Consider the following 27,658-nt stretch of genomic DNA (forward strand, 5'->3'; position numbering starts at 1 on the left):
GTATGCTCCCCTAATGATATGCTTCATCTCAAAGGCCATAATGATATATGAACTGACTAAACTGCTTTTCAACTATTCAACTTCTGGGCAAAACGATACCTATGGAATGCGCATCTAAACTTTATAATGAACATTTAGTTTTCCTATCTTACTCGGCCCACGGAGCTACAGCAGGAACTCCATGCTTGGACGTTCAGACTTTAACCGTTTAACGCTGGTTCCTTGTTATTCACTGCGATTCCAGGGATGTGAAAAATGATTGATATAGATCGAAAATGCTACTTCACTCACGGAGAAGAACAGCAACAACAGTGATTAAATCTGTAATTGCGTTGAGACGTGCTGTTGAAGTTTGATTTCAGGAAGTAAATCAGAATTTTTCGTGATTCTAAGTTTAAAAGGTGAACAAAAAATATTGTAGTGTCATCCTTACATAAAGAATTTTACAAACTATTGACCACTATTGATATGTAATTGATTGGTTGATTGGTTGGTTGATTGATTGATTTATTGATTGATTGATTGATTGTATTTTCCATATAAAAGACGAAGGATGGATAGCCCTTATTCAGCTATGCCAACGTGACATCGCAGGTCTTCAATAGGGACCATACCGTCAAAATCACAACATTTATTTATAAAATGGTGAATTTAGCATACAGAATGAAAGAATAATCGCACATTACAACTGGTATTCGCAAAATTCAAAACGGAAAAAAAAAAAGAAACGAGGGGAAAAAAGGAGGATAATATAGCAACACAGAGCTTAAATAACCTGTAACAATTGAAAGGAAAGAACTATTTATCATTGACCACAGACTTTGAATCAGTGGTCAGTGACCTTATAGTATACCTATTTTACATTTGAACAGATCAGCACTGATAGGGAGCGACTTTATCTCCATAGGAAGGTCATTCTACTCTGTGGCATATCTATTCCTAAACAATTGCTTCAATTGTTCAGTTCTTGGTTTGGGTAATCTTAATCTTTGTCCGAAACAAGAAGGATAAATAGTTATAGTTAAATCATTCATCTTCAATTCAATTCAATTCAATTCAAATTCAATTCAATCATTATTTCCAATCAACGAAAATCAAAACAAAGTACAAAGTATACATGTTATGAAATAATATTGTTCAAACATTTGCAAAAGATTCATGTAGTATACGAGGATGAAATGTTTTTGGTTTTTAATTTGACTACGAAATATAGACGCCTATGGATGGGGCTCGTCGAGGTTTCAGTATGTAGCCTATTTGCGTGTGTTAATTGTTATCAAAATACCTCTGCTTAAACTGTGTGACTCATCTCGCCTGTAATGTTGATCTAAGGATTCTGTTCAATAATGTGAAAACGATTATATTTTGGAGCGCGTCCAGAGTAAGGACTAAAATACAGTTTGAGTCAAGAGGGTTACAACTACTTTACATTCATTTGTGACTGGACGAGCGTTGTTGCCCTATTTCCGAGGCCTCGCTGAAAGCGATGCAATTAATTATAGCGGCTATTGGCCGGATGTACCAGAGGGGTTCCGTTGCCAAAGTAGGCCGTATTAAAAAGTTGTTATTATGTATTTATACTGTGTGTGTCTAATGAAAACAAACAAAGGGGAAACTGACCAGAAACAAATAATAAATAGTGAAAGCGAATGCTCAAAGTTTTCAATATATGTATGTGTATATAGATATATATATATATATATGAAGGGTGTGTTTGCAAAAACCGATAAGTCCATTTTTTGAAAATTTTGAAGTACGGTCTCTGTCATAAAGTACAAAAATTGGTCACTACATATAAAGGTACATTTTTGAAGTTATGGTCAAAAGAAGCAAAAACTTTCTTATTATTCTCTTTATTTTCTCTTGACCTTTAATCGCAAATATTTCCATTTCGCAAATATGGACTTATCGGTTTTTGCAAACAAACTTTTCATATATATATATATATATATATATATATATATATAGATAGATAGATAGATAGATACTGTATATATGATTATTTATTCATGTATTTCTATACTTATATATGCGGGGAGAGAGAGATGATACGATTTTCATTTCATCAATCTTGCAAAAATCACCACTTGAATGGTAAAACAATGAAGTGACAAAGAGAAGGGAAAATTAAAAAAGAGCACTTCCCACTAAGAAAGAAAAAAAAAACATGTAAATTAACTAGAACGAAGAAGAAAAGTAAGAAAGAAAAATAGTAACCTTCCCCTATTATTCTTTCACTGTGTCTCAGGCCCAATGTGAGGTGTTAAGTTCATCTCTTTCCAATCACATCTTCACGGAAGAGACGGATTAGCGTCCCTCCCTTCACCCGTCCTTCAGAGGCGACTGATAGGGGTGTTTGAAATAGCCATGGCAGCTAGCTAGCTAACCCCTTTGGGTTAGTAACGAGACACCAGTCTTCAGCTTGTTCTTCTCCCCATATCTCTCCATATACAGTAATCATGCAGAGGTGTCAAGACAAGCTATCGGCATTGTTGTTGTCCCAAGGAAACGCTAAAAATGGCACACACGGGTTATTTTCATTCTGGCCCAAGATGTTCCCCCTTTCGGACACATTGTTGACGCGTGGCAAATTTACGTGCAGAAATTTCGCAAGACAATTAACATACATTTCCCGGTTTTTTGCTGTTGTTGTTTGTATTTTTTTAATTCCCCAGTAAGTTTCAGTGGGAGGAAGTTGTCTGGGATGCACTGACCTTCTGCTTTTATCACTCTGGAAACGTAATGGATCAGTTGCCATAGAAACTGCTGGAAAGCGGATGTTGGTGCCTGTCATCAGTGATGACACACGAAAATTATGAATTCTTCACCGGTAATTCCTCGGCAATACACTTCTTTTCGATGTTCTTCGTGGGGGGGGGGGGGGGGAGGTGGAGGAGGGGGAGCGATCAAAGAAAACTCCCTGGCATAATGTTCACGCTTACAGATACATACAGATACAGACAGACAGACAGACAGACAGATGTTCTGGATATGTGCTGCGGACCTCTGCTTCCTCTCCAAAAATCCCTCCTTCTCCCTTGAACTGTCCCTTCCCAATACCTTGCCCGATGTCTCTTGCTATTTTGTTTTGTATACGTCTTTATCTTCTCGATCGTTTGTGTGCCCATGTTTGCGAGCGTGTGTGTGTGCGTGTGTGTGGGTGGGTGCCGTATCATGCGCAACCTCTTTGCATTTTTACGTCCCTAAAGTGCCCCACATCTCTACGATGTTGACTTCTTACGCGCAGGCCTCTCTTTTCCAATAACACAATAATTTTGAGCAACTCAATCAATATAGATTATCTAAGCACTTGCTAATTTTTCTCTTCAGCTCTGAAGTGTATGTATATGTATTACATTTTTTCAAATATACAAAATTGTTGTAGTACCAAATTCTGGTACTGCAGCAATTTGTAGTAATTGTTGTATTTGAAAGAACATGTGATATTGGAAACTAAGTTTGATTTGCATTGAATTGAATTGACAGTAACTGTCTATTAATAAACAAATCCCCCATTGTCCCTTTGCATATGACAAAATAATCGGTAATCGTTCACATCATTGGCAAATTCATTGATGTCCTGTTTGTTGTTATAGTAAAATGACCTAGAAGGGTATCTCATTTGGGAATGATATTTCCAGTGATGAGTTTTCATGTTACGTTGTTGCGCTTTTTCTTTCGTTTTCATTTTTAGCACTTGCGCCCTTGACTTTTCGTAGAATAATATCTTTCCTAAATTTTGTTTGTCCATTGTTGATGTTACATGACAAGGGCAGTTGAAGTATTGTTCTCTAAAGTGAAAGCACCAATCGTGTGAAATGTTTGTTGTTGTTTTTTCATAACGTTATGATGTGAAATTTCTCTGCAGACGTGCGATTGGTCAATGGCTCGGCGCCCAACGAAGGCCGCGTGGAGATCCGGCACAACGGCTCTTCTGATTGGTCGACAGTTTGCGGCACTTACTGGGACATTATTGACGTCATCGTCACGTGTCGTCAGCTGGGATTCCCCGGGGCCCACGCGGCGCTCAAGAGATCGGAGTTCGGGCGGGGTACGGGACCAATATCAAGGACACTGCTCTTCTGCAGGGGCGGTAAGTAGCTTATCTGAGCACAACGGATTTATACTGTGTCCTCTAGTATGTAATGCGGCAGTCAAAAACGTATACATTGCTGCAAATTAATTGCACTTAATTGCGTCCATATATACATTTCCAGACACAGAGCCTTTATGCATATATTTTTGGTATATTCTGCAGAATTTAAAACCCTGAAGTTTTATACGCTTCGTAGAAGACCACGACGTCTATGTAAATTTCCCGTCATGTTCATGGTAGTTATGATAAAGATTGATAAATTGAATGAATAAAAATGTTGGAGGTTCATTGCGATTGGACTTTTTACCTGGTAGTTACAAAAAGGGATATCTTTTTAATAGTTTTGCATGTTTTGCCATAACAGTGATATTAGTAGCGACCATCATCAGCAAACGAGCATCAAAATAAGTTGGTTTATGGGGCAATTTTGCACCAATAATGACACGAAGGAGAAAGGAATCTAAAAACATGATTTGTTACTATCTTTTGTGAGAATAAAAAATCAAGGTTAGAGTTGTAAATTGAAAGCATCATCACCTCTATACATTCCCGTGCCTGGTTTTGCATCACTATCAAAAAACAACAACAACAACAACAACAACAACAACAAGTTTACATTTTGTTAAATTCCATAGCTTGCCTATATCATGTCAGATTTTGCGAAAGCGTCTGCCATTCTTAATGACTGAATTTACTGTATCGGTTTAAAGTCAACATGGACACTGTGTGGAATTGCTAATAAGATATTAAAAAAAAAAATAAAAGAGCTCTGTCGAGTACCCATTATTTATCAGCGAATTATTGGTGGCGTTGAAAGTTATACATCTCCAGAGGAAGCACTGGCGTGCACTAGGAAGGATTCAATGTCATGTGCAAGAATGAAGAACTATTCTATCCATTACACCCACGCGCCCCCACAGGGTACGCTGTGTGATAACCGCTGTAATATATTCCGTCTTCATTTCGGTATTCATCATTATGTGTTCAATGTGGACAATTTTGAGAAGAAATCGCCTTATGAGGAAGAATGTATATCCGGGTATTGAAGGAACTAAATCAGAACCTCGTGGTTACAGCTCTTGGTATCATTCTCAAGTGGAAAATATTAGGCGCAGCTTTGGGATTTTGTTTCGTTTTGTTTTGTGTGAGGGTGTGTGTGTGTGTGTGTGTTTGTTTGTTTTCTAATTGCGTGGAAATACAGTCAATAACATTGGATTTTGGGACATTGTACCAAAATAAAGGGGAAAGACGAATTATTTATGACACCTATGAGATTTTACTGTGTTCCCTTTCGAGAGAGGAGTAACATTGTGGATTACAGAGCTTGTCAAAACCATCAATAAATTGCCACTAAGAGTGTGCGACCGCAGGCCCTACCTGTCGACTGCTATTACATGCAAGACCACAGACACCCAAAGCAAATGTTTCTGGTCATGAAATGTGTGGCTATTAGTACCTGATATAGCAAAGCCTCCCTTTGCTGGATACTGTCGAGATTTGGGATTAAACACAGAGTTCATAAATTCAGGTGATTGTTCACGCTATTTAGTCATTATTGGTGTCCCTGTAGTTGTTGCCATTACATAATTTTACCTGAGATTCGGTGAACTTTTACTTTGATACAAAAACTTTTTAAAGCTTCAACAACGACTTTAAGGTCACATCCGTTACGCAATCTCTAACATAAATGTCGGTTTGGGCCAGTCAGTTCTGTATTACCGTTTCTCTTTTATTACTTCGGTAATTACGTGCAGACTATGTAAACATCAAAATAATGTGATAAAAACATACTGTGACTATAACATTTACGTAAGGACTGTGTACACTTGTCAAGCTTAAGGGAGTTGCATTAGCGGCAATGTCACTCTTTTAGTCTCATCTCAGAGTATTGTAACCTATTTCCATATTCCCTGTTGTTTGTTTGTTTTTTCTTTTATTCTATATGAGGTGAAGTCGAGAAGGAAGAATTAGGTTACAGTAAACTTGCGAAGAAGGTGTGTGTGTGTGTGTTTTTCCCCTTTTTTTACATGACACAAAGATTGCTAATCCCATAGGTTTACACACTGTCATGAATGAATGCGTCTTGTGGCATGTGTCATAGTAAAATAGCAGGGCAGCGTCTATAATCTGGGATGCTGAATAACGTGTTGTCTCGTATACGTCTTTGACTTCGCAGCCGAGCCAAGCTTGAATGCGTGTTCGAGATCGACGTCGCTTGTGTGCCGGGAAGGATACACCGCAGGGGCTGTCTGTCAAGGTGAGATGGTTGATATGAATGTATTATTATCATTAGTAGTAGTAGCAGTAGTAGCAATGGTAATAGTAGTAGTATCATTATCAATATCATCATTGTTATCATTACTATTATTGTTACCATTATTATTTTTATTATTATCCTCCTCATCATTATTATTACTATTACTATTATTATTATTATTATTATTATTATTATTATCATTATTATTATTACTATTTGGAACTACGGTTCTTGCAAGTTGTGTGTGAGGGGGGGAGCTTCCTTTTTTTATCTTTCTATCCCTCACACACACACATACACATACTCGAAAACAAACAGACAAAGAAACAAACAAACACAAAGAAATACACACACAAAAGGTTTAACATCCGGTCGCTCGAAACGCATTTCAACGAAAGAAAACCCTTGTCAACTCTCCTAAGCTTTATTGCCCTAGAATAATCTATATCAGGCTCACTTAAACAAACCAACAAGTACAATTTTTGGCCTCTTTCAAGTCGTTTATACTGACAGATACAATCAGGAGAACAAGCATAATTACAAAATGAGGAAAGCAATCAGGCAGGAGTCAGCTAAGATGCAAGTAATGACAATAAGAATAACAATACTAATGATAACTTCTTCTATACAACACACTTTCTTCAGCGTAATCAAGCTCTTGAAAAGGAATGCGAAGATTTTGTTGTCAAATCTCCTGCTGGAAAAACACAATATCTCACAGTCTTTTCGCAATGTGTTCACATAGTCCGCTATGTGCAAACGCTCAAATTTAATTTCACACTGTTTTTTTTTTTCTTTGCTTGCTTGTATGCATGTTTGTTTGTTTGGTTGTTGTTTTTTTTTTGTTTTTTTTTTTCACAGAGAATTCACATGCTGATGTTCTGTTTTACACTGTGATTTGTTGATTCATAATGATTATCATGTTCACGATATTAAAACGCTAGAATTTAGCAGTGTGATGAAATTTCACATTGTGTTCACAGTGTTTGTACACTGTGTTTCACATTGTTTTTCAGACTGTGGAACAATGTGTTCTAGAAGGGTGCAAAAAAGCTAATTTCAAATAATGTTTTTTCCTATTATAATATAGTATACATTCTCTATTCTGTATATTATAGAGACTTGGAGGTCAGACCAATTTCATCAGTTTGCATCAATGGGAAATGGTATGGAAGAATAGTAGAATGAGCGTGGGAATACTTCGCGAGACTGACAAACCGCAAAAAGATTCCCAGATGGCGAAATTACAATTCATTAGCAAAAAATAAACTTCGAAAATTATGACGGGAATAATAAAGAGTGTTCATATATATATATTTTTTTTTTGTCCTCAAGGTGAAAAGATAAGGATGAGAATACATAGAATCGTTATCTTTCAGTGTATTCTCCGAAAATCGCTCGTTACAACATATTTGTAGAAAATTTATAAGAGGACGGAAGTGACGATGATATTCCAACCCTTATGTTACACATACCGAAGTCAAGAACTCATGTTCCACGGTTTTTCCTCTTCTCCTTTTCCTTCTAGGTGATGTCTTTACCTTCCTGTGGCTTTTGAGGTTGTAAAGAGAGAGAGAGATGGGGGGGGGGTAGAGAGAGATATACAGAGAGAAAACAGAAATTCTGTCAATGTACAGCGGTACTTGTACCGAAACTGCGCGAATCGGTTGCCTTGCCTTGAATGTGAAAATCCCCTCTAATCTAATCATAATGAACAGAGTTAGAGCAATCATGTCATGAAGGGGTTTGTAGGAATGAAACGATTGTTAAGAAAGTGTTGAAATATTGGATTTTGTTTATATTGAAAAAAGAAAGAAAAACTATCACGACATCGCTGGTAATAACATCTTTTTTAATGAAATTATTTAGGAATAAAATAATATCCACAAAGAACTAAGTCCACCGTTCAACATTCCAACAGAGAGTGGAAAATATACGCGCAGGCGCACATTTTATTATACTAATATAACTGCTAAACTTTGGCCTCATGTGTACATAAACAGGATAGTTGCACAATCACATGGTTAATTCTGTTCCTCTTCCACGTCTGAGGAAGGGTATTTGAAAGGAAATTAATGCTTTGAAAAGGAATCTGTCTTCCTCGACGAAGCCCCATACCAAATCTTTCGAGGATTATGCGCCTGACGAGTTTAGAACAGAAGGTATGTATTCGGAAAGAAGCTTTGGAGATCTAGACTGTAGAAGGAAAGCATCAGTTCGTCATCACCGGATTTGGCTTTGTGTCCTGCTTTCTTAACTAGTTTAAATCAAGAATGTTTACCATTCTCTAAATGGGCCTTTAGGAAAGTCCTATATAGTCATGTTAGTGAATTTGTGTCAGATTTTCAAACATACAACGAGAAGTGATCACGACAAAGTCGTCATCAACGGATCAGTCTTTCTTACTGCTGTTGTCAGTTTACTCTGTTTTCTTTTTGGTTGTTAATTGAATTATGATAATATGCTTATCTGAAGAGTTACAGTTCGTTATCCCCAAGGTTCGTTAATCCGAAAAGGGGGAAAAATGGTAGGAATTCCGAATGTTCGTGTGTACGCACCTGCTACATTGTTCTATTCATTTCCTGTAACGTTTTACAGAAAAAAAGTAAGGGTGTTTTAACATTTTTTTTCTAGGTTTAAGAATGATTGAGATAAGTGTTTCACGGAATAGCATTTTCTCTCTTTCTTTTTCCTCTCTCTTTCCTTAAATAGGCTTTGACATTTTTTGCTGATGTTTTCCATGTGATATCAGAATGTCAATAGTGACTTAAATCGTTTTTGTGATTTTGTTTTTAATCCTGATTTTGCAGTCATTTACCGAGGAATACCGAAACATATTTAATTGACCAGGCTTGCAAGGGCCTCATTCTAGTTTATACGATGAGGGTAGAAGACCATAATTAACTTCTAATTATGCACGTACAGTGCATCTCCAAAACTAAAATCGCAAGAATTAATGTGCTTAAGATTTCAAGCGAATGACCACATAGCGTATGAATCACATTTTGATCATGGATCTTCCCATAGAGGATACAATGTATTAGAAGCCCCCCCCCCCCCCCCCCCCCTTCATCTCCATCGGCCTTCTTTCGGAACCTTTGGAAAATCTTAATCCACAGAGATCAGAACCTTCCGCTTCCTAGATAGATTGTGCCGATCGGTTTGCCTAATATCATTGAAAGCAGGAAATTTTGAACGGCAATGAATTGACACTTGTGCTGCAACCAGGAAGGAATAGCGCTTAATTAGGACAAGTTCACCTTCATTAACATAAGGATTGAGAGAATGTAGCAATATTTGTAGAACACATCATTGAGAGTTTGAGGAAAATCGGACAATCCGTTCAAAAGTTATGAATTTTTGAAGTTTTTGTGCAGTCACCGCTGGATGAGAAGACTACTGCCGTGTATGATGTCACATGCGTACAACAATATAAGGAAAATATAAAAAGAATTTCACAAAATTTCATATTTTGAAAAAAGTACACATTCCCTTGACTCGTTACTGATTGCGTTATGGGTAATATTATCCCCCATTGCCTTTAGAAAGAGGAAAGTCAAGTGCTCTTTTATTATGCGAAAAAAAAGTGAAAATATGTTGAATTTTCTTTACATTTTCTTTATACTGTTGTACTCATATGACTTGTTGTTGTTGTTATTTGAATTTATTTGGCGTTTATCATTCCTCGAGGAATATTTACGCCAAATTTATGACATCACGAGCCTTACTAGTCTCCTCATCCAGCGGTTCCAACACAAAACTTTTAAAAATTCATAACTTTTGTATCGATTGTCCAATTTTCCTCAAACTTTCACTAATGTGTTCTACTAATATTGCTGCATTCTCTCAATCCTTATGTTTATGAAGGTGAACTTGTCCTTTAATGATCAAGAAAAAAAAATGAAAAAAAAAGAAAGAAGAAAGAGGTGGAGGGGAAAAAAGATCTAACTCTAAATAGATGAATTCATAATGTTTCATGCTTGATTGTATCCTACCGCTGCGTAGTCACGACTCGAGACTAATATTTATTATGACTTCACTTTAAAGGGGATGGCTAGTAACTGATCAGTGGGAATCAGTGGGAATGCTGGGAGATGATTGTTCCAATCCTTGTGGGATTCATTTAAGAGTACATTATATGTCTATTGTTGTGTGAAAATTATTTGCTTCATAATGGTCTCATCCCAGTAATATTCAAGTAATGTGCAGTTTAATGTTTCCAGGTTAGCATGCCTGTACAGTGACGGGGCGATCGTTAACGGGCCATTAGCGATCGCCCGTGATCCTCAAGTTACAACTTTGACAAACTTGTAAGCTAAAAGGGAGAAAAAATGAAAGACATGTTAGAGCCGCAAATCTGCGGGCAAGAGGACTCCGAGGTTTCACAGCAGTGTTCCCTGACAACCCTGACAAACTTTTTTAAGTATGAGTGTGCCCAAAGCAGATTGAACTTTTACTCTGTATTATGCAATTTTGCGTCCATCACTCAAATTACTTCATTCTTTGGGTTGTTGAGTCTCAGGTCCAAGTGAACGCCTGCTAGAAAATATTTGCATTCTAGTAATTCTGATAATATCAGTTGTAAGAATGAGCTCCTTCCGCCATTAGGTGTAACGCCTATTACTCATGTCTCTTTGTATATATAATTATATACGAGGTTGAAATGCATTATGAGTAATTAGACAGCTACCATTGCTCTTGCTCTACGATTAATTTCTTGAGACCAATTTCATTTCAGACACACAAAACGCCCGCACAAGCAATCTGTAATTCAAGGGGCTGGCATCCTGATATACCCGGGCCCATGCTAGCGCGTAGTGTGTGTCTTAAACTATAAGGGAACTGAGAAACCAAGAAAAGAGATAAAAATGTGCGCCCAATTATCTCATCAGACAGAAACGGAAGCATGACATCATCTGCTACGACATAAAGATGAGAAACGCAAAATGACTTGTAGATCAGCCTCCTTAACCTCTTGTGGGTTACAGTGCCCGACACGTTTTGTCTGTGTGCTAAATATTGATGCGTGTAGAACACATCACGTATAATCACATTACGGACCATAATTACATTATCCACGATCTTAAAGTTCCATTGTGTATGTGTATGTGTGTGTGTGTTCAAACGATGCGAATTTACCCAGTGCACTGTTATATGTCTACAGTTTTGTCATTACGGGGCCCAAAAAGTCAGTACCCTCGCATATGAAGCGGATTTACCTTTAACTGTGACGTCATAATGTTGTCATTTCCTAGATCCCGCGCTATTTGCAGCCCAGCAGGTGTGTTCCGGCAGGCTTGCTTTCGCTTCCGTGGTTAAAATGGCTCATCTCGTTTATGAATTTTATCTAATCTCTCTCTTTGTCTCTCTTGTTTTGTTTGTTTGTATTTGCTACGTGTTTGCAGTGTTCATCGAAAAAAAAAAATGCGCTTAGGGGTTTGATATCTCATAAACTTGCTTTTTATTCGAAGGAAGGCAGGCTTAAACAGTTTATCATTCATGAATTTGCTCACGCAGCACGTCAAGCGCCTTTTTGAAGAAAATATGTTAAAATAAGTCCAGTATCAGATGGAGCAAAGTAAAATCTTTCCAATAATACCTCATTTGTTGCATAACAAGAATATCTTTGGTATTACAAATAAAAATATCCCATATTTCGTATTATTTTCCAGCAAGTTTAAATCCCGAATATCTCAAAATTGACCAAAAAAATGGACTTAATTCGTTTTATTCTTCAATTTATACCGACCCGATTTGAAAGGAAAAGTAACAAATGACACCTTAGTCCCACATGATAGAAGAGCCGTACCTATATAGTACAAAGAATAGGATAGAAGGAATAGCTACATGCAGACTGGTTGATTATAACGCTGGCATATATGAAAGTGCCATAACAAGGTAAAAAGGGAACTAATCAGACAATGAGCAAATTCTCTAAGCCGAAAATTGATAAGTTATGGTAAAAACAAAAGGTGACACACCCATTGGCGTAATATAGTGCAGTGATCTATAACTGTGGTCAGAATGTGCTTTAACCAACAGGTCTCAATTTGAAGCAGTTTCCCACACTTTCAAATATCAGGAATGTGTCAGAAATAACGGCGTTTGTTTGTTTGTTTGTTTGTTTGTTTGTTTGTTTGTTTGTTTGTTTTTTGTTTTTTGTTTGTTTTTTTTTTTTTTTTTTTTTATAATTTCCGGCAAGTCGACTTTTAACTGTTTTTTAACCTACTGGTTTGCCTTGATTCCATTTTTTATATACTTAGCATAACAAGCCCTGCCAAAATTGTAGCGTCCGAATGAATGTTGCAAAGTGAAATAATTCATTTTTTTTTCACAAAAAGGTTTGTTCGAATCATCATAATGTGTTTTTTCACAGTGTATAAACTTTGATGAAGTGGTAAGTTATATCCAAATGTTATTCATATGAGAAAACAACTTATTCTTGATTTTATAACCTTTTATGTAAGCAGGAGGAAGTAAGAGAGTGATCTCTATACCGTCACCTCTAAGGAATATATAGCGTCTTTTGTTGAAGGTCCTTCGCTTTGGTTTTGAATGTGTATTCATATGTATTGCAACCAGAGTTTGAAGGCTTAGCATTTCTTGTCATTTCCATCATTTGACTTAGAACTCGGTTATCTTGGTTGCTATGGAGACCAGACGTACGCACGTGCCTTGCCCGATGCTGTCTACATCAGCAGCACGAACATGTCCGTCGTAGTATGTCTCAACTACTGCCGAGAGAGGGGGTACTCCTACGCCGGCTTGGAATACGGGGAGGAGTGCTATTGCGGACGCGAAGGTTCGCAGTATGCGCGTTACGGTCAGCACTGGGATTCAGGCTGCCAACATCCGTGTTCAGGTTACGCGAACGAGCGATGCGGAGGGATCGGAAAAGTTGCTGTATACAAAAGTGAGGCATCTTTCATTTCACTTTCTTTTCTTTTGTTTTTCAAGTTGTAAATCTGATACATTCTTCCTTTTATTGGAAGAATGGGAGATCATACGTTGTTTGCTTGTTTCTCTTTCGTTTGTTTGTTTGAAGGTGGTGGACAACAGACCAATACTAGTATGCAATTCGAAACATAACAATCGATTCGCATTTACTCTATTCTTAACAAACAAACTACATGCATCATACAGCGTCTTAAGACATCAGGTTGTTAGGGCTTGTATGATTCTTTAATTAAATCTGGCAAGTATGAGTAATATTTTGTGATCTGTCTGTGCCTATATTATTTTCTCCCCCTGCATTTTCACCGGCAATGCAAATAGATAATAACCAATATGTTGTTTGAAGGTGGTGGATAACAGCTATAGTAATCTTATCTATTTTGTAAAACCTATCATTGTGTGTGTGCTCTATTTAAATACTGTATATTACTTTGGGTTGAACCATGACATTGGTATGTGTGTGCGTGGTTGGAGGTGTATGTATAATATTATGTGTTTGAGTGTGTGCACGTGGATCAGTTAGTGTGCGGTACACGCGCGCGTGTATTGTGTAGTTATTTGAGTTTGTTTGAAGAATATAGAGGTATTTATCAATATCATAATATGAGCTCCTTCGTGGAGACGTAATGAGCTCCTTTATGGAGACAATATGAGCTCCCTCGTGGAGACTTAATGAGCTCCTTTGTGGAGCCAATATGAGCTCCGTCGTGGAGACTTGGTATATATTTAATATTCTTGTTTATATCTCTCTATGATTTATAATGTTTGTTTTATGTTAAGTGCAGTGTGTGGGGCAAATTATTTGTATAGGGCCCCATTTTTCTCTCTCTCTTCTTTCGTTCTTTAAAACAACAACAACAATATGTTGTGGGTCCTGTTGCATAAAAGCTGGAAATAAGATTAATAAGATTAATTATGATAGCAGTAGTAGTAGTAGTAGTAGTAGTAACAATAATATTATATATATATATATATATATATATATATATATATATATATATATATATACATTAATTTAAGTTGGAAAATCAAACATCAATCTTCAAATATTCAATTTTGATCGGCCGATACCCGACTCACTGTCGATTTTCTAATATTTTGATTGCATCTTTTTATGCAGCAGGGCCCTGATGACATCGTAAAATTTCATATGTCTCCTCCCAAATCCTACCAAAATTTTCTGTGTAAAATTCGTGAAGCAAATCATTCACAGTGCATTACTATGCGCCTTCCTAATGTCAACATCTTGTGGTGTGTTTTTTTCTTCACATAATGATATATGAATAAAACAGAGAGATGAAATATACACTCTTTAGCCGCTTACTGATCGTTTGTCCTTAATATTATATGATATTATCGTATGCAGTAAATACGACGATGCCTACCGGCGAGGCATCATCACCGAGCATCACAACACCAGCATCATCACAGACAACGAGAAGGACGACGACAACGACGACGCCGGGCAAGTCCACGGAATTATCGTCGACATCTTCACTGAAATTCGTGAAAACTGTATCATCGAATGCAACAGCCACAACGCCCTCAGCGACAGTTTTAAAGAGAACCAAAGTACACACAACAAAATCTCCCCACGTCTTCACTGAACGAATGAACGAGACAAATTTTGACGCCCATTCAAGTAAGTATATAGTGTAGTAGAAAGGGGAAAATACGAAAATGATTGTGAATTGTAATAATGCTTTTCATGTCTTTCATAATACATAAAGGAAATATTATCGGTGTCGCTGTGTCTCGGGTGAAGCCATGTGTACGGAATGAATTGATCTCATATTTATTGAACATTATGTTTGTAGTGACGTTACAGTGATATTGAAATGAGGAGAAACCAAACAGAATGACCATCAATGTATGTCGGGGATTATCATTTCGTCTCATCAGTTAGAAACGTATTGGGATCAGTGCCTGTGGAGACGAGAGGGGGTGGGGATGGGGGTATGGGGAAGGGCAGCTGAACTGTAAATTTTGTGACACAACATTAATTCTCTCCTGCTACAATTGCTCCGGTCTTATTTTCTCCATGGGCTTGGGGTTAGTATTAGCGTTGTGATAGGGTTTAATGTTTGGTTTGATGTGAGGATTAGGGCTACGGTTTTGCTTATACTTGTGGATGAAAATTGTGTTTGGATTAGTGTGCAGATATTCCATGGGAGCAATTGTCACAGGAGCAAATGTCATGGAACCATATTGTACACATGGTTCTACACGACACTTTGTTTTATCCCTCGCCTCAATTCTTGCTGAAACTGTAATTGGCATTCCTTCATGTTAGGATCTCACGTTTGTGTTTCCGAATTCGCGCTTTTGCTTCGGTGACAGGTGAAGAAATGAAGTACCTTGCAGTCATAATGGGAAGCCTATTCTTCGTTGGTATCCTCGTCATCTCCTTTGTTCTGGTCTGGAATTTCAAATTAAGGTAAGAAGTGCCGTGTCGACTAGCTGCATTGGACATTATGTTGCTCGTTGACTCGTTCTGTATTCCATGGTACAATATCATTGAAGCTCCAATTGGAAAGGGGACACTCTAAAAACATACCGGAAAGGGTCCGTTGGGGTCACACACCGTTCCGGGTAAAAAAATGACTTGGAATTTGGTCATGAAGACCAGAAAAGGGGTCACCCTGAACCAATTCATGACTCTGAATGGGGTCATATCTGACCCCATTCCTTGTCATTTCCGACCCGCAACGGAGTGTGACCCCAACGAACCCTTTCCGGGTCAGTTCTGACCCGGATGTTTTTAGAGTGAAGAGGGGTGGAGGAGGAAGGCATTCATCGGGGAAACCAACGGAAAGAGAAGGGAAAGCTTAAAATAGTAAGACCCATCGTAAATGTAAACATACAAACCATAATGTTGACATATGCAATGCATACTTACACATACAGATGATTATTGTATTAGTGACGCACATGCCAAACCAACCTATATCTATGATATCTAGATTCACCACAAAAGTGTAGAATGAAAAAAAAAAAATACGTGTGGAGTTTAACACACACATACGCTGGTGATACATTAAAAAAAAAAAATAACTGTTTGTTTCGCTACTATTTCAACAAATATAATAGCAGCGTTGATAATAATAAATTTATTGATAAAGATATCAAATTACCAAAACGCTGATGTTAATTCCATACCAACATCATTCAAATTGATACTCATGAGTTGTAATACTATTATCATCACTTTGGTCATACAGTCACAATTACCACCGATGTAGTATTTTTTTAATCTTATTACACTGATAATGATACTGTAAAACATGATATATTCGCGGCACGAAATTTTCGCGTATTGGAGCCGACGGCCTTTTTCGTGGCAAGAAATTTTTACGAATTACTGGCGTTCAATGCATAATAGTGTAGACAAGAAATCTCGCGTGCATTCGCGAAATTAACATGCACGCGAACATTCCTCGCTTTACAGTAGTAATTATTGTCTCCTATTACACCAATCTTGACAGATCCAGAATGCGAGCCATCGAGGACAGTCCGCTTCACCAATCGCCAGAGCTGGCCACTAACCCCACCTACGAGCAGGAAGACAAAAAGATTCACCTTGTTTACTCCGACCTCCTCACCAGCGACCTCACTGATAACCACTACGAGTCATTAATCACTTCCGGGGTCGGGGACGCAGATGACCCCGCCATACTTTGCCCGAGGAAACTGCCACGAGGCGGACACGATAACGACCGCTACTCAAACTTGCCCAATCGCATCCCATCGTACTTTCCGCAGCCAGACTTATATGAGAATTACCGATATTCGTACATGCAGTGATTAAAGCAGTTGATGAACTTAAGACTTAAGGTTGGTTTGATTTGTTTTTTCTTCTTTTTGTTCGACCTTGAATTGTAGAGTTCACACTGACGTTTGATCTTTGAGAACGGCGATTGTTTTGACAATTCTGGGCACTGTCATCGAAGTTCGACGGCGCCATCTTTAGTCCTTGCTTGGGAGGAAACGTGTTGAATTTCTTGAAAGGTTTCTTCATTTAGAATATAGTGTGCCAGGCATCACGGAAGCAACAAAATGGCCGAAGAACTGAACTAGCCGGAAGTGTTTCGTGCGCTACCAACACTGTTACGTCGAAATATAATTAGCACGAACATAGGGAACAGTAACTCCACGTGAACTGACATTGGCCATGCTGATGATCATGCATTCTTAGAATACGGCACTTTGTGGTGTTTGTATAATGTATAATGATCAGGTTCATGGTTGATTGATGTCAAATGCGAGCAAGACCAGAGAGTACTACAGATAAAAACAGCAACAAACGAACAATGATAGCACTGAATATCAACGGAAATGTAAATGTAAGTTCAGACAGATTACTGAATTGTTATTATGTGTATATTTGAATGCTTTTTCTTAAGAACCTTTCTCTTCCTTACACTTTGTGTACTTTGAGTGCCGATTGGCACCAAAAACCCCACAGCCTAAAATACACAGCACTGTCCAAAATCCCTGGCACAGAAAGCCCTGGGGTACGTGTGAATGTCCTGCTTTCACCGTTGAGGTCCTCCTACATGTTAACTCTTTCGGGACTATACAAACCTAAGATACCATTCACATCGTGAATAAAATGTATCCAAATCTACTTGTTTGTTTTTGTTTTGTCACAAATGCCATCCTCTTGAATTTCTATTTTTTCCTTCGTACAACGTGCCTTCTCGGAGATTACCAATAGCTGGACAAACCATCTTCTGGTCTTTTTCCCATTCCCTTTCAAGAACCTCTCAATAGGTAGCTTTAGATTTTTGCAACGCAAGCGTATAGAGGAAAAAAAAAAACAACATGAAAAAAAAAGCCATGTTTTGCGCATGCACAAAATTGCTTATCAAATCTGATATATTTATAGCTCACATCATTTGAGTTTTCACTACTCGTTCTGGGCTATTTTTACTTCTGTTCAATTCACAACGGAGGGATGCGCTGTTCCTATGGGGGCGCCATTTTGCTTTGGATAAGTTAAGTCTCCGCGTAATCTAAAGCTTGTTTTCCATCATAACCCGGGGAGAGAAGGGAACGACCAATGCGATCGTCGTATTAAACGTCGTAAATTTAACATTGTGCCACGTTCGCACGTCCGACTCAGCCGACGGCGTGCCAGCTTGGCATATTCTGCTCAAACGCACCAATCCGCCCAATCCGATCGCTAAATCGCCAAATGCCGCGGTACTGAAAGCGTTTCTCGCGCTTCCGTTCCTCACACATATAGCTTGCATTTTATGTAATGATTGATTATCAAGAGGTGTTTTCTACTGGATTTGAGAGTAATTTCTAAGTTTTTGTCACTGTATTGTGTGCAAAAGTCATGCCTTGGCAGTAATGTAGCTACTGGTCATGTGAAAGAAAAACAGCCATAGATTTGTCATACAATAACACATCAAAGCAAAGCTTGGCATTTTCTCTATATCTTTACTCACTATTTGTCCAGATCAACAGAAATCTATGGAAGTTACATAGACGTGAAAAACAGTATGTTTTCTCAAAGCATGAAACCGATAGTTTCTCAGAATAATGTGGCACAAGGGGGGTTTCAACCATGGCACATGAAGAGTTAATGTCTGTCTGACATAACGCTGTCCCCTGATTATGCGAGCCGTCGCGATCACTTCTTCTCTCCTCGCGATGTTTTCAACAATTCCCTTTAACTCCTGACCAGCTTTCTTGCGGCACACGGTAATTCATTTCCTGCCTATCCCATGCTGTATCCTTGACATAACGATAAGATCATTGTATAGGCACTTCCGGAAACTGACGTGTTCCTGTAATTTATTGATATCTGTTGTCCATACCACAGGATATCACGATTGAAACTGACCCTGAGTCTTTAAGTAATTTATTCTGGTAAGAAGGTAGAAACTCCAGTATATGACGTTGATATCGTGCATCACGTAGTAGACTCTGGTGTTGCTGTTTTCATTATTTTCTTGCTTTGTCAAACTTAGATTTTACAGCGTGGGATAATGGTATTTTTGTAGTAGACTTTATCTCTTTTAGGATTGACTTGCTGCTCATAATTATGATGAAAATATTACTCAGCACATGATTTGGGGAATGGCAACTCATCTGTTATAATTTTATGCGGATGTGTTTAGTGATTTGGCTGATTAATGTTGGTTGGCAGGTTGATTTATTCGTCCGCCATTGCGTACTGCCATCTGTCGTCTGTGTATATACGTGTTTTGCTAAACCCAACGTGTATGAACACTCTACTAAAAGGTGGAACAAACCGTAAAATGGGCCAAAAGCTGCAACGTTGAATATTTTATCATTCACGACTGCGTACGTCGCTACAGTTGTGTATACATAATTATAAATCGGCTATAATGATAATTTGAGAGACCGTCCATCACAAAATAAATATGTAATGAAACATGATACTCTGACCGTCGAAAGTGTGCAAGAGATAGTATTATATCTCTATGTGTGGGACATAACCGTGATAAGTGTGTAATTCAAACGCAAGCAAAACACAGAGACACACAAGACACAAATTTGCGTGTTTTTTTGTTTTTGTTTCTTTGTTTCTGTTTGCTTTGCTCTGTTTTCTTTCAACGTCCGAGAGCAGGAAGTCGGGTCTTGAATTTCCTTCATTTCAGCAGCGTGAAATAGGCTCCATTGTATTGGATTAAGTTCAAGAGTATGTGATAAAGTCACGGTAGGATTGTTTAATTGCCTGAAATACATTCTTTAATGCCGTGTGATATTCACAGTCCAACAACTATTTCTTATAGGTACACAGAAGGAGCACTGGATGTTGATGATATCCCCATCTCACAGTTTAAAGGTATTGTTTACCATTGGGAGCAGTGCTTTAAAAAGGAAAAAAAAATGCTCTAGTTATCATAATTTATTTCATGCATATGTGTAGGTCAGTTGTATCACAAAGCATCCTACGATACAAAAGAAAAATGCAATAAACCCTAAAATTCAATTCAATTAAATTCAATTCATTTATTTTCATTCTTCTCCTGTTTCCGACAGAACACAACACAGTATAAATTAGGAATTATATCACAAACGCATACATACAACTTTGCAAATGATATCAAATAATACAAATAAAGTTATATATATATATATATATATATATATATATATATATATATAATGCATGCATACTTGCAAAAATAATGCAAGGTTAGGTTTCAGTTGAAAAAAAAAAGAATTGAGAGGTCCACTAAAAAGCAAGCTTTATAATGCAATGATAAGGAGATATCACTATATTTCTCACTAAACCTTAACTGTAGACGGTTTATTCTAGAAAGAATTTTATTTTAACTATTGTTTGATTATACTGATTAACATTCTTACATTGGTTGTCTCTGTCTCTAATACCCCCATTCCACAGAGATTTCTTTCTCATCGGTCATTCATCGGAAGCAAAGATTGTTGCTTCCGGCCACCCACCGAAGTGTATCGGATAGCAGTCCGATGAATCCGACTTGGTTGGTCGACTAGCAGGTGATTGTCAGACATGTCGCGGGTGATCCTCAGCGGACAACCTTGCCTCATCGGATCACCACCCGGCATGTCTCACACTAAGCTAATAGTCGACCACCACAAGTCTGATTCGTCTGACATCGATCCGATACACTTCGGTGGGTGGCTGGAAGCAATACAATTTGCTTCCGATGAGTGACCGATGAGAGAAAATCTCTGTGGAATAATTCACATTTTAGAACGATTTTGAAGCACTAAAGCTGAATTTTTGTTTCATCTGCAAATGGTAAATAATGCCTTTAACCGCGATGAAGATGGACTATTTGCTCTGACGAACGATAATTAATTAGTGTCATGTAAATCACCATCACATGCTCATGAATATCTTCTTGTTGAACTGTTGTAGCGTTACACCCCTATACTTTTGTTGTTGTCGTCCAAGTGAACTTGCTTGTTTGGGAGGAAATGAAAACGAAAAGACATGAGAAACATAGGATTATTTGGACACAGAAAGGAATGATTTTAAATGTTTGTTCCCATTTTTATTTTTGTTTTACTTATACGGACTAAACTTATATTGTAAGAGTACAACAAGACTTTGTTCTAGCTGCGTCATCATTCCTCTGTAGAAAAGGATCCTCACACATTACGTTATCTTCTTGTACCTTCAAGAACGTTACAAATGGCATTATGCATCTTAACTTCATCCGTCAATTAGATTATTTTTAAGTGACGTCATTCTCTTTGCTTTATGTAGTTTTATGACGACACAATTCGACAGGCGACACTTCTTGATGGTCAACCGTGTAATGATAATGCCTGAAGAGCCAGAGTTATATAATGATTTCAAGATGGAATAGTTCTATTTCTGCTCGACATCTAAAAATTCGCTATACCCACGATAAACTCTTACAATGCTCGTCTGTAATGATGGCGCTCTTACTTGTGATATGATCAATACCCTTTATTGGTAGTGACGCTAACCGTTTGCCTACGAAATTCTGATATCAACAATGATCTGCACAGGGCCCGCAACGTTTCCCTAGGCAAACGGACTGTAACAGTAGCAGTAAGAGAGGGACGTTTTAGTTTAGAAATAAGGATACCTGCAAAAAGAAAAGTACTAAGAAGAGTTTGTTGCCTTTTACAATGAGCATGAAAGACGCGGGAATGCATTACGATAAAAAGCTATGACACCTTCGTACGATGCAAGTAACGTTTTAGGTGCGTATTAGAAGTACTTGAACACGAATTTTGCTGCACTTCTACAAAATCTACAATCCACAGCTATATAAATCAGGCATTTACACTCGTGAGTACACTATACACCATGCTACAGTAGAGGTATGAGATATCTTACTCACTTTGTTTTATTTTAGAATCGGAGTTCGAATTATATGCACGCTGTGTATCTTGTAGCAGTATAAACATTCGAAGTGTAGCTCTGAAATAAAAGTCAAATTGACAGTGTGTATCTCTGCCTTGTTGTTCCTTGTTTAATCACTGATTTGTTTGTGATGTTGTGTCAATTCAGCAAATTGTACATTTATAAGATCGAAATAGAAAATAGGTAGAGAAAAAGATTTCAACTTCTGATAGATACGCACCTGTGACTTCGAGTATGGGCTTCCCTTTGATCGAGTTAAACAGACCACTTCCAATAATTCATTCCAAAAAAAAAGAAGCTTGGAAAAGTACAATGTAAAGAGATGCTTTGTAAGCAGGAACACATGGCTAAGAATGATACTCTGCAATTGAGAAATGGCATATTGTCATGACTTTGAACCAAGTCATATCTATCTTTTAAAGCCGTAATTGTTTGAAATCTTACATTATTATGACATTAAATCTATTTGAGACAATGCATCCATTACGTCACAAACCACATTTTGTCCTGCCTTTACCTTGGAGCAAATATCCGGTGATCGTGACCCTCATCTTATCACCTCAATTGCACCAGACTGAAACAGAGATAATCTCATCCCAGTGAGTGAATTTTGACACCGTTTGGTTCATCATTTTTACTTCTTAATTCGGTTCCTTCACTTCATATCTGACTTGCTAATATTTTACTTTTCCAACATCTGACACTTTTGAAAATTGTTTCTTTATTGCTTTAAGCACTTTACTATCAAACCCAATTTTCCAAACCCCTGTACTATATAGTTGATATTGTGTATGAATCATTGCATAAATAGAGAATAAGATGTCATTTTCCATGATGAAAGCACTGCATAATATGATCGTTCCCTTTCATGTATAAATGATATTGTGACAATACAATTATCAACCCCTGAAATTCAGCCACACAAACATTGGAGAGATTTACAAGCATTCTGGTATTCATCGAAGGCACTGACATTTTCCACCTCTAACAAACTGACAAAATACATGCATCTTGTCTTGTTATAAGATGACAAACAGAAAATGTAGAAAGACAGAGAAAGATTGGGAGTGTGAAAGAGAGAAAGGACAATATCACTGAACTGTTTAAAATTGATGATTTTTCTCCCCTAAACATACAAACACTCTATCCTTCCCTTATAATTTACCTCTGGTTTAAAAGGGTATTCTCTTACAAATGCCATACAAAACTGAGAAAAGTGCATTTACAGGGTTAAATTCGGGCAGTTTGTATTTTCCTTGTTTTGCTCTCAGCTTCGAGGCTTTCACGCTGCATAATACACGGAAGTATCTAAAATATCACTTTCATAACAAAAGCACTTGAACACAATATTGAACATTTTCTCAAGGTACTGTAGTTGGCAAGCAGTCCTTCGAAAGAAATAATATACATTGTACTTCAACTCATCGGTTTAAAGACCCTATCTTCTACCCTGTAAGAATAAGGAAAACATGAATATGAAAGCATTTACAGGCGAGATGTTCTACACAGCAAACATACGTAACACAATCACTGCGATTAATGGTACGTTGTTCAATCTTCGACATCTACTTTTGCTGCTTCAATAATATATGTATACATTTACTTTTCTTTGTACTGAAATATGATTACAATACAACGGTTTCGTTACACTTTTTCCTGTCAGCATAACTTTATAAAGCAGGTCTTGCGGCTTGAATGGGACTACCCTGCTTTTATAAAGAAGACATTAAATTATAAAAAAAAAATAATAAATAAATAAATAGATAACAACGCTTGTCCCCGACATCTAGAAAGCTTGCTCGATACTTGCCTGGCATAGCAACACGATCGTGTTATATGCAGACTGGATTCCAAGTATCCCAAATAGCATTAAACGTATCTACAGGTAGCTGTATTTTTTTTTTCAAAACTTGTTACTACGTCTTCTGAAGAAAAAAAAATACATTTGTAAACCAGATTATTAGATAACAACGATTACAAAATGTCTGCAATTCCTTATATCAGTTTCTGGACCCTTGCAGGGATTTGCGTTCGGCATTTTGGAAAGTGTCAAGAAAAGTCGAAAATCGATGGATCAAACTTCAAGGAAGGCGATTTCATTGAGCACTGGTCAGTACTGCTATCTTCACAGCAGGTGGACAAGTCGAAAAACTCTACCCCATCCAGACTGGGCAGAGGCGAAATGTCCGCAGTCTGCACTGCTATGGTGAGTTTGCCGCCATTCATCGTCATGGATTCTTCTAAACCGTTCTCTACCTTGATATTCGAGTTGTGGTCATTGCAAAGATTTCCGAAAGACTCTCCCTCCGAAAGCGCCATTTCAACGTCGTCGTCAACGCCATTACAAAGGCACGCGGGAGTGGTCTGCAGCTGGGTGGAGCTGCAGTGGGTATCGGCTGCTGATAATGGCCTTGTATGAGGTTCTTTCGTTGAGTGTTGCTGGTGATCATCCGCGGAGAGACCAAGAGAGTTCGATGACAGAGAATCCGAGCTGGTATCGCTCCACCGATTTCGTTTTCGCGCGTTTGATCGCAAACGTAAAAACACCACCACGGCTAACCACACCACGTTAATTGCAATGGCTAATATTCCCAGTATCGTCACAATGGTTTTGCTTATAACCGCGTCTAACATGTTTGTCATATCCTGATTGCCGGAGATCTGGATATCGCATTTCACAAATTTTGGTGTAGTAGATGAATCATTAGCGTGTTTCTCGGTCTGTGGTGCGATAGGTGTTGTGTGACCTGTAAAAGTGAAAGTAACCAGAATTCATTTGTGTTTTAAATTACCATACACCTATCAAGTGAATTGGTAATCTGATACAAATCATTATATTATATACTCAATGCTAGCACAACAATGAATTCCATACACTATGTATGTCACTATACATCCACATTACATTTGTGTGTGTGTGTGTGTTTGTGTGTGTGTGGGTGTGTGCGTGTGTGTTTGTATGTGTGTTCGAACGGGACCTCGTGTGCATACAGGAAATGACATGGCAAATAGCTGCCCTGTAAATAGTGATTTTGCGGTTTACTATTCCTATTTACATTTATAGTTTTAAAGGGATGGTATAGTATTGGTGGAGATGAGGTGTGGGCTTTTAAATTTTTGCGAGATATCAAGAAACCACTTAATAGTACAAAACGTACCATTCTAAGAGGAATTCAAGTTAATCAAATGAAAACCCGTTTTGGGATGGCTGAGACATTAAAAAACAAAGTAAAACAAAGCGATCCAATAAAAGGTGGGTCCTACCTTTCATTAGGATTGCTCTGTTTTGGAGATCTAAGTCATTTTAAACCCAATTTTCATCGAATAGGTGTTGAAATCCTCTTGGAATTACATGCTCTTCCATATTTCATAAGAGGTTTCTCATTATCTCACACACACACACACACACACACACACAAATGTCAGAAACCTGAAGTTAGGTCTCATCCAAAACTACACTATCCCTTTAAAGCAGGAACGAAAACAGAAGAAAAAGCTGAGATATCTAATTCAAAATTTAGCATTAAATATCACAGTTGCATTCAAATTTTTGGTCATATCTACTTTTGTCTTTTTGTTACATTAGTTGATTTGATTTATTTCGGAACATTCAAAAACAGTTTTGACTTATTCTTCTTTTGGCAGCTACTTTACTCAAACAATGCAATAATCTCAAATTTTGGTACAATATAAAACTGCTTTAACATGTAACGCAACCCTAAGCAGGAAAAAGTTCTATACGGAAATGAGAAATAAGAGTAACAACTGAAAAAAAAAAATCTTAGGATTATTACAATATTAAAATCAATCAGTAGCTTTTCTTCTTGATCTACGTTTATTATCATGAATGAATAATAATCTATTTGCGAGAATAAGGCAAGTTGCTAGAAGCAGCCGCGTCACAGGAATTAATGAAAAATTAATGCATGTTGACTTATGTTGATTCATGATTGTACCCTCAACAACACTTATGTTACCAAATTAATATTTAAGTAATGATGCATGTGTGGCATATTTTCCGATAAGTTTCTACTATTTTTCTTTTTTTTTCGATACGTCCACACAAAAAACAACAATTTCTAAACCAAGATGTCATACAAGTAACATTTTCTGTAAATTATCTCGTAAGTACTAGCGTGATTAACAACATGTATTGGTATGCATCTTTCCCTGGACTGAACATAACTTAAACGTTTTCATTTTGCTAACATGATTATCAGAAGACATTACAGGGAGACGATAATGGAAGTTATGCTCGATCTAGAGGGAAAGGTGCGTTCCAATGTCTTTTGTTAACCATAGTATTTAAGCAGCATATTAGTAGGTATTTCGATAGATGATGCCACTGGCAAAGTCTTGGCCTCAAAGGTTACTGATTTGTGTGTGTGTGTGTGTGTGTGTGTGTGTGGGCGTATTCAAGTACTCTGAAGAAAAATACTAGAAACGTTACTATAACATAAACAGTCATGGTATATACTAAGCTAGTTTTATTTATTTATTTATTTGTTTATTTATCTATTTATTTATGTATTTATTTATTCATTTATTCGTTTATTCATTTATTCATTGATTTATTTATTTATTTATTTATTTATTTATTTATCTATCTATTTTATTCATTCATTTATTAATTTATTTACTTTGGCTAGATAAGTGATGATTAGGGTAACATGAATTAATACAAGTCAAGCTAGTCCCTAGAGGGAGACTATAATAAAGTTACTTACCACTGATCACGGTTGATTCCCCACTTTCAGTGATCATGGTAATTGATGGCGAGCCAACATCAGTTGCGACGTCAGTTAAGTTTGTGCAAAAACATCCTGGTATCGCCAGTATGAGGGGAACCAACACCAACCGAAGACGAGAATTGTCGTCCATTTTAAGTATGAACACTCTGAATCTCGGGGAAAAGGTAACAGCACGGAGCGACACGTCCTATAAACCGTCCCGGCTATTCACGTGCATGATCGTGAGTGTGTAGTACTTCACTTAAGTTCGATATAGTGCCAGTCCCGTCCACTTGTTTATACCAAGTGTAGTTAGTAATGTGACGCGACCAAATCATGATCACACCATCGCATGGCCTGCTCTGTTACTAAATGCTTTAGTAATAGACATGCCTGTCACGTGACTACTTGAAGTCCCTGGAAACTGCCTCTGCGGACTCTGCTACAGGTCAGGCAACTGATTTCTACAGGATTTCATTCGATGTATTTGTTAACAGTCAAGAGTAACTGGAATTTAAGACCTTAATGGAGGAAGTGAAGCGAAAGTGAGAGTGTTTCGTGCCATGCCATAACATGCCAACTAATGTTGATGTGCCAGGGACAGGAAAAGGTGTGGGAAAGTGAGCTCTTGCGTGTAGTCATACAATATTTCATGCGACCGGAAATATTTTGTACGTTGCCAGTTATGACTCCAGGAAGTTAGGGATGATTTGAATGGAGGCTGTGAGCTATAAGCAGCCAACGAATTTTGAAGG

At 37.6% G+C, this 27,658-nt stretch overlaps 2 protein-coding genes across 2 annotated transcripts; one reads left to right on the top strand and one right to left on the bottom strand.

Moving 5' to 3' along the window:
• Positions 1 to 13,061: 13,061 nt before the first annotated feature.
• Positions 13,062 to 17,111, top strand: LOC140233984 (uncharacterized). The gene is made up of 4 exons (XM_072314071.1): positions 13,062 to 13,266; positions 14,674 to 14,949; positions 15,648 to 15,744; positions 16,793 to 17,111. Exons 1-4 carry the CDS (start codon positions 13,062 to 13,064, stop codon positions 17,109 to 17,111), a joined length of 897 nt encoding a protein of 298 aa, XP_072170172.1.
• A 7,051-nt stretch (positions 17,112 to 24,162) lies between these two features.
• Positions 24,163 to 27,054, bottom strand: LOC140234493 (uncharacterized). Its single transcript, XM_072314535.1, has 2 exons — positions 26,901 to 27,054; positions 24,163 to 24,920 (listed from the first exon to the last, which is right to left on the bottom strand). Exons 1-2 carry the CDS (start codon positions 27,052 to 27,054, stop codon positions 24,223 to 24,225), a joined length of 852 nt encoding a protein of 283 aa, XP_072170636.1. The 3' UTR covers positions 24,163 to 24,222.
• Positions 27,055 to 27,658: the final 604 nt, after the last annotated feature.

Source organism: Diadema setosum, chromosome 10 (assembly GCF_964275005.1).
Source record: "Diadema setosum chromosome 10, eeDiaSeto1, whole genome shotgun sequence".
Classification (NCBI taxonomy): Eukaryota; Metazoa; Echinodermata; class Echinoidea; order Diadematoida; family Diadematidae; genus Diadema; species Diadema setosum.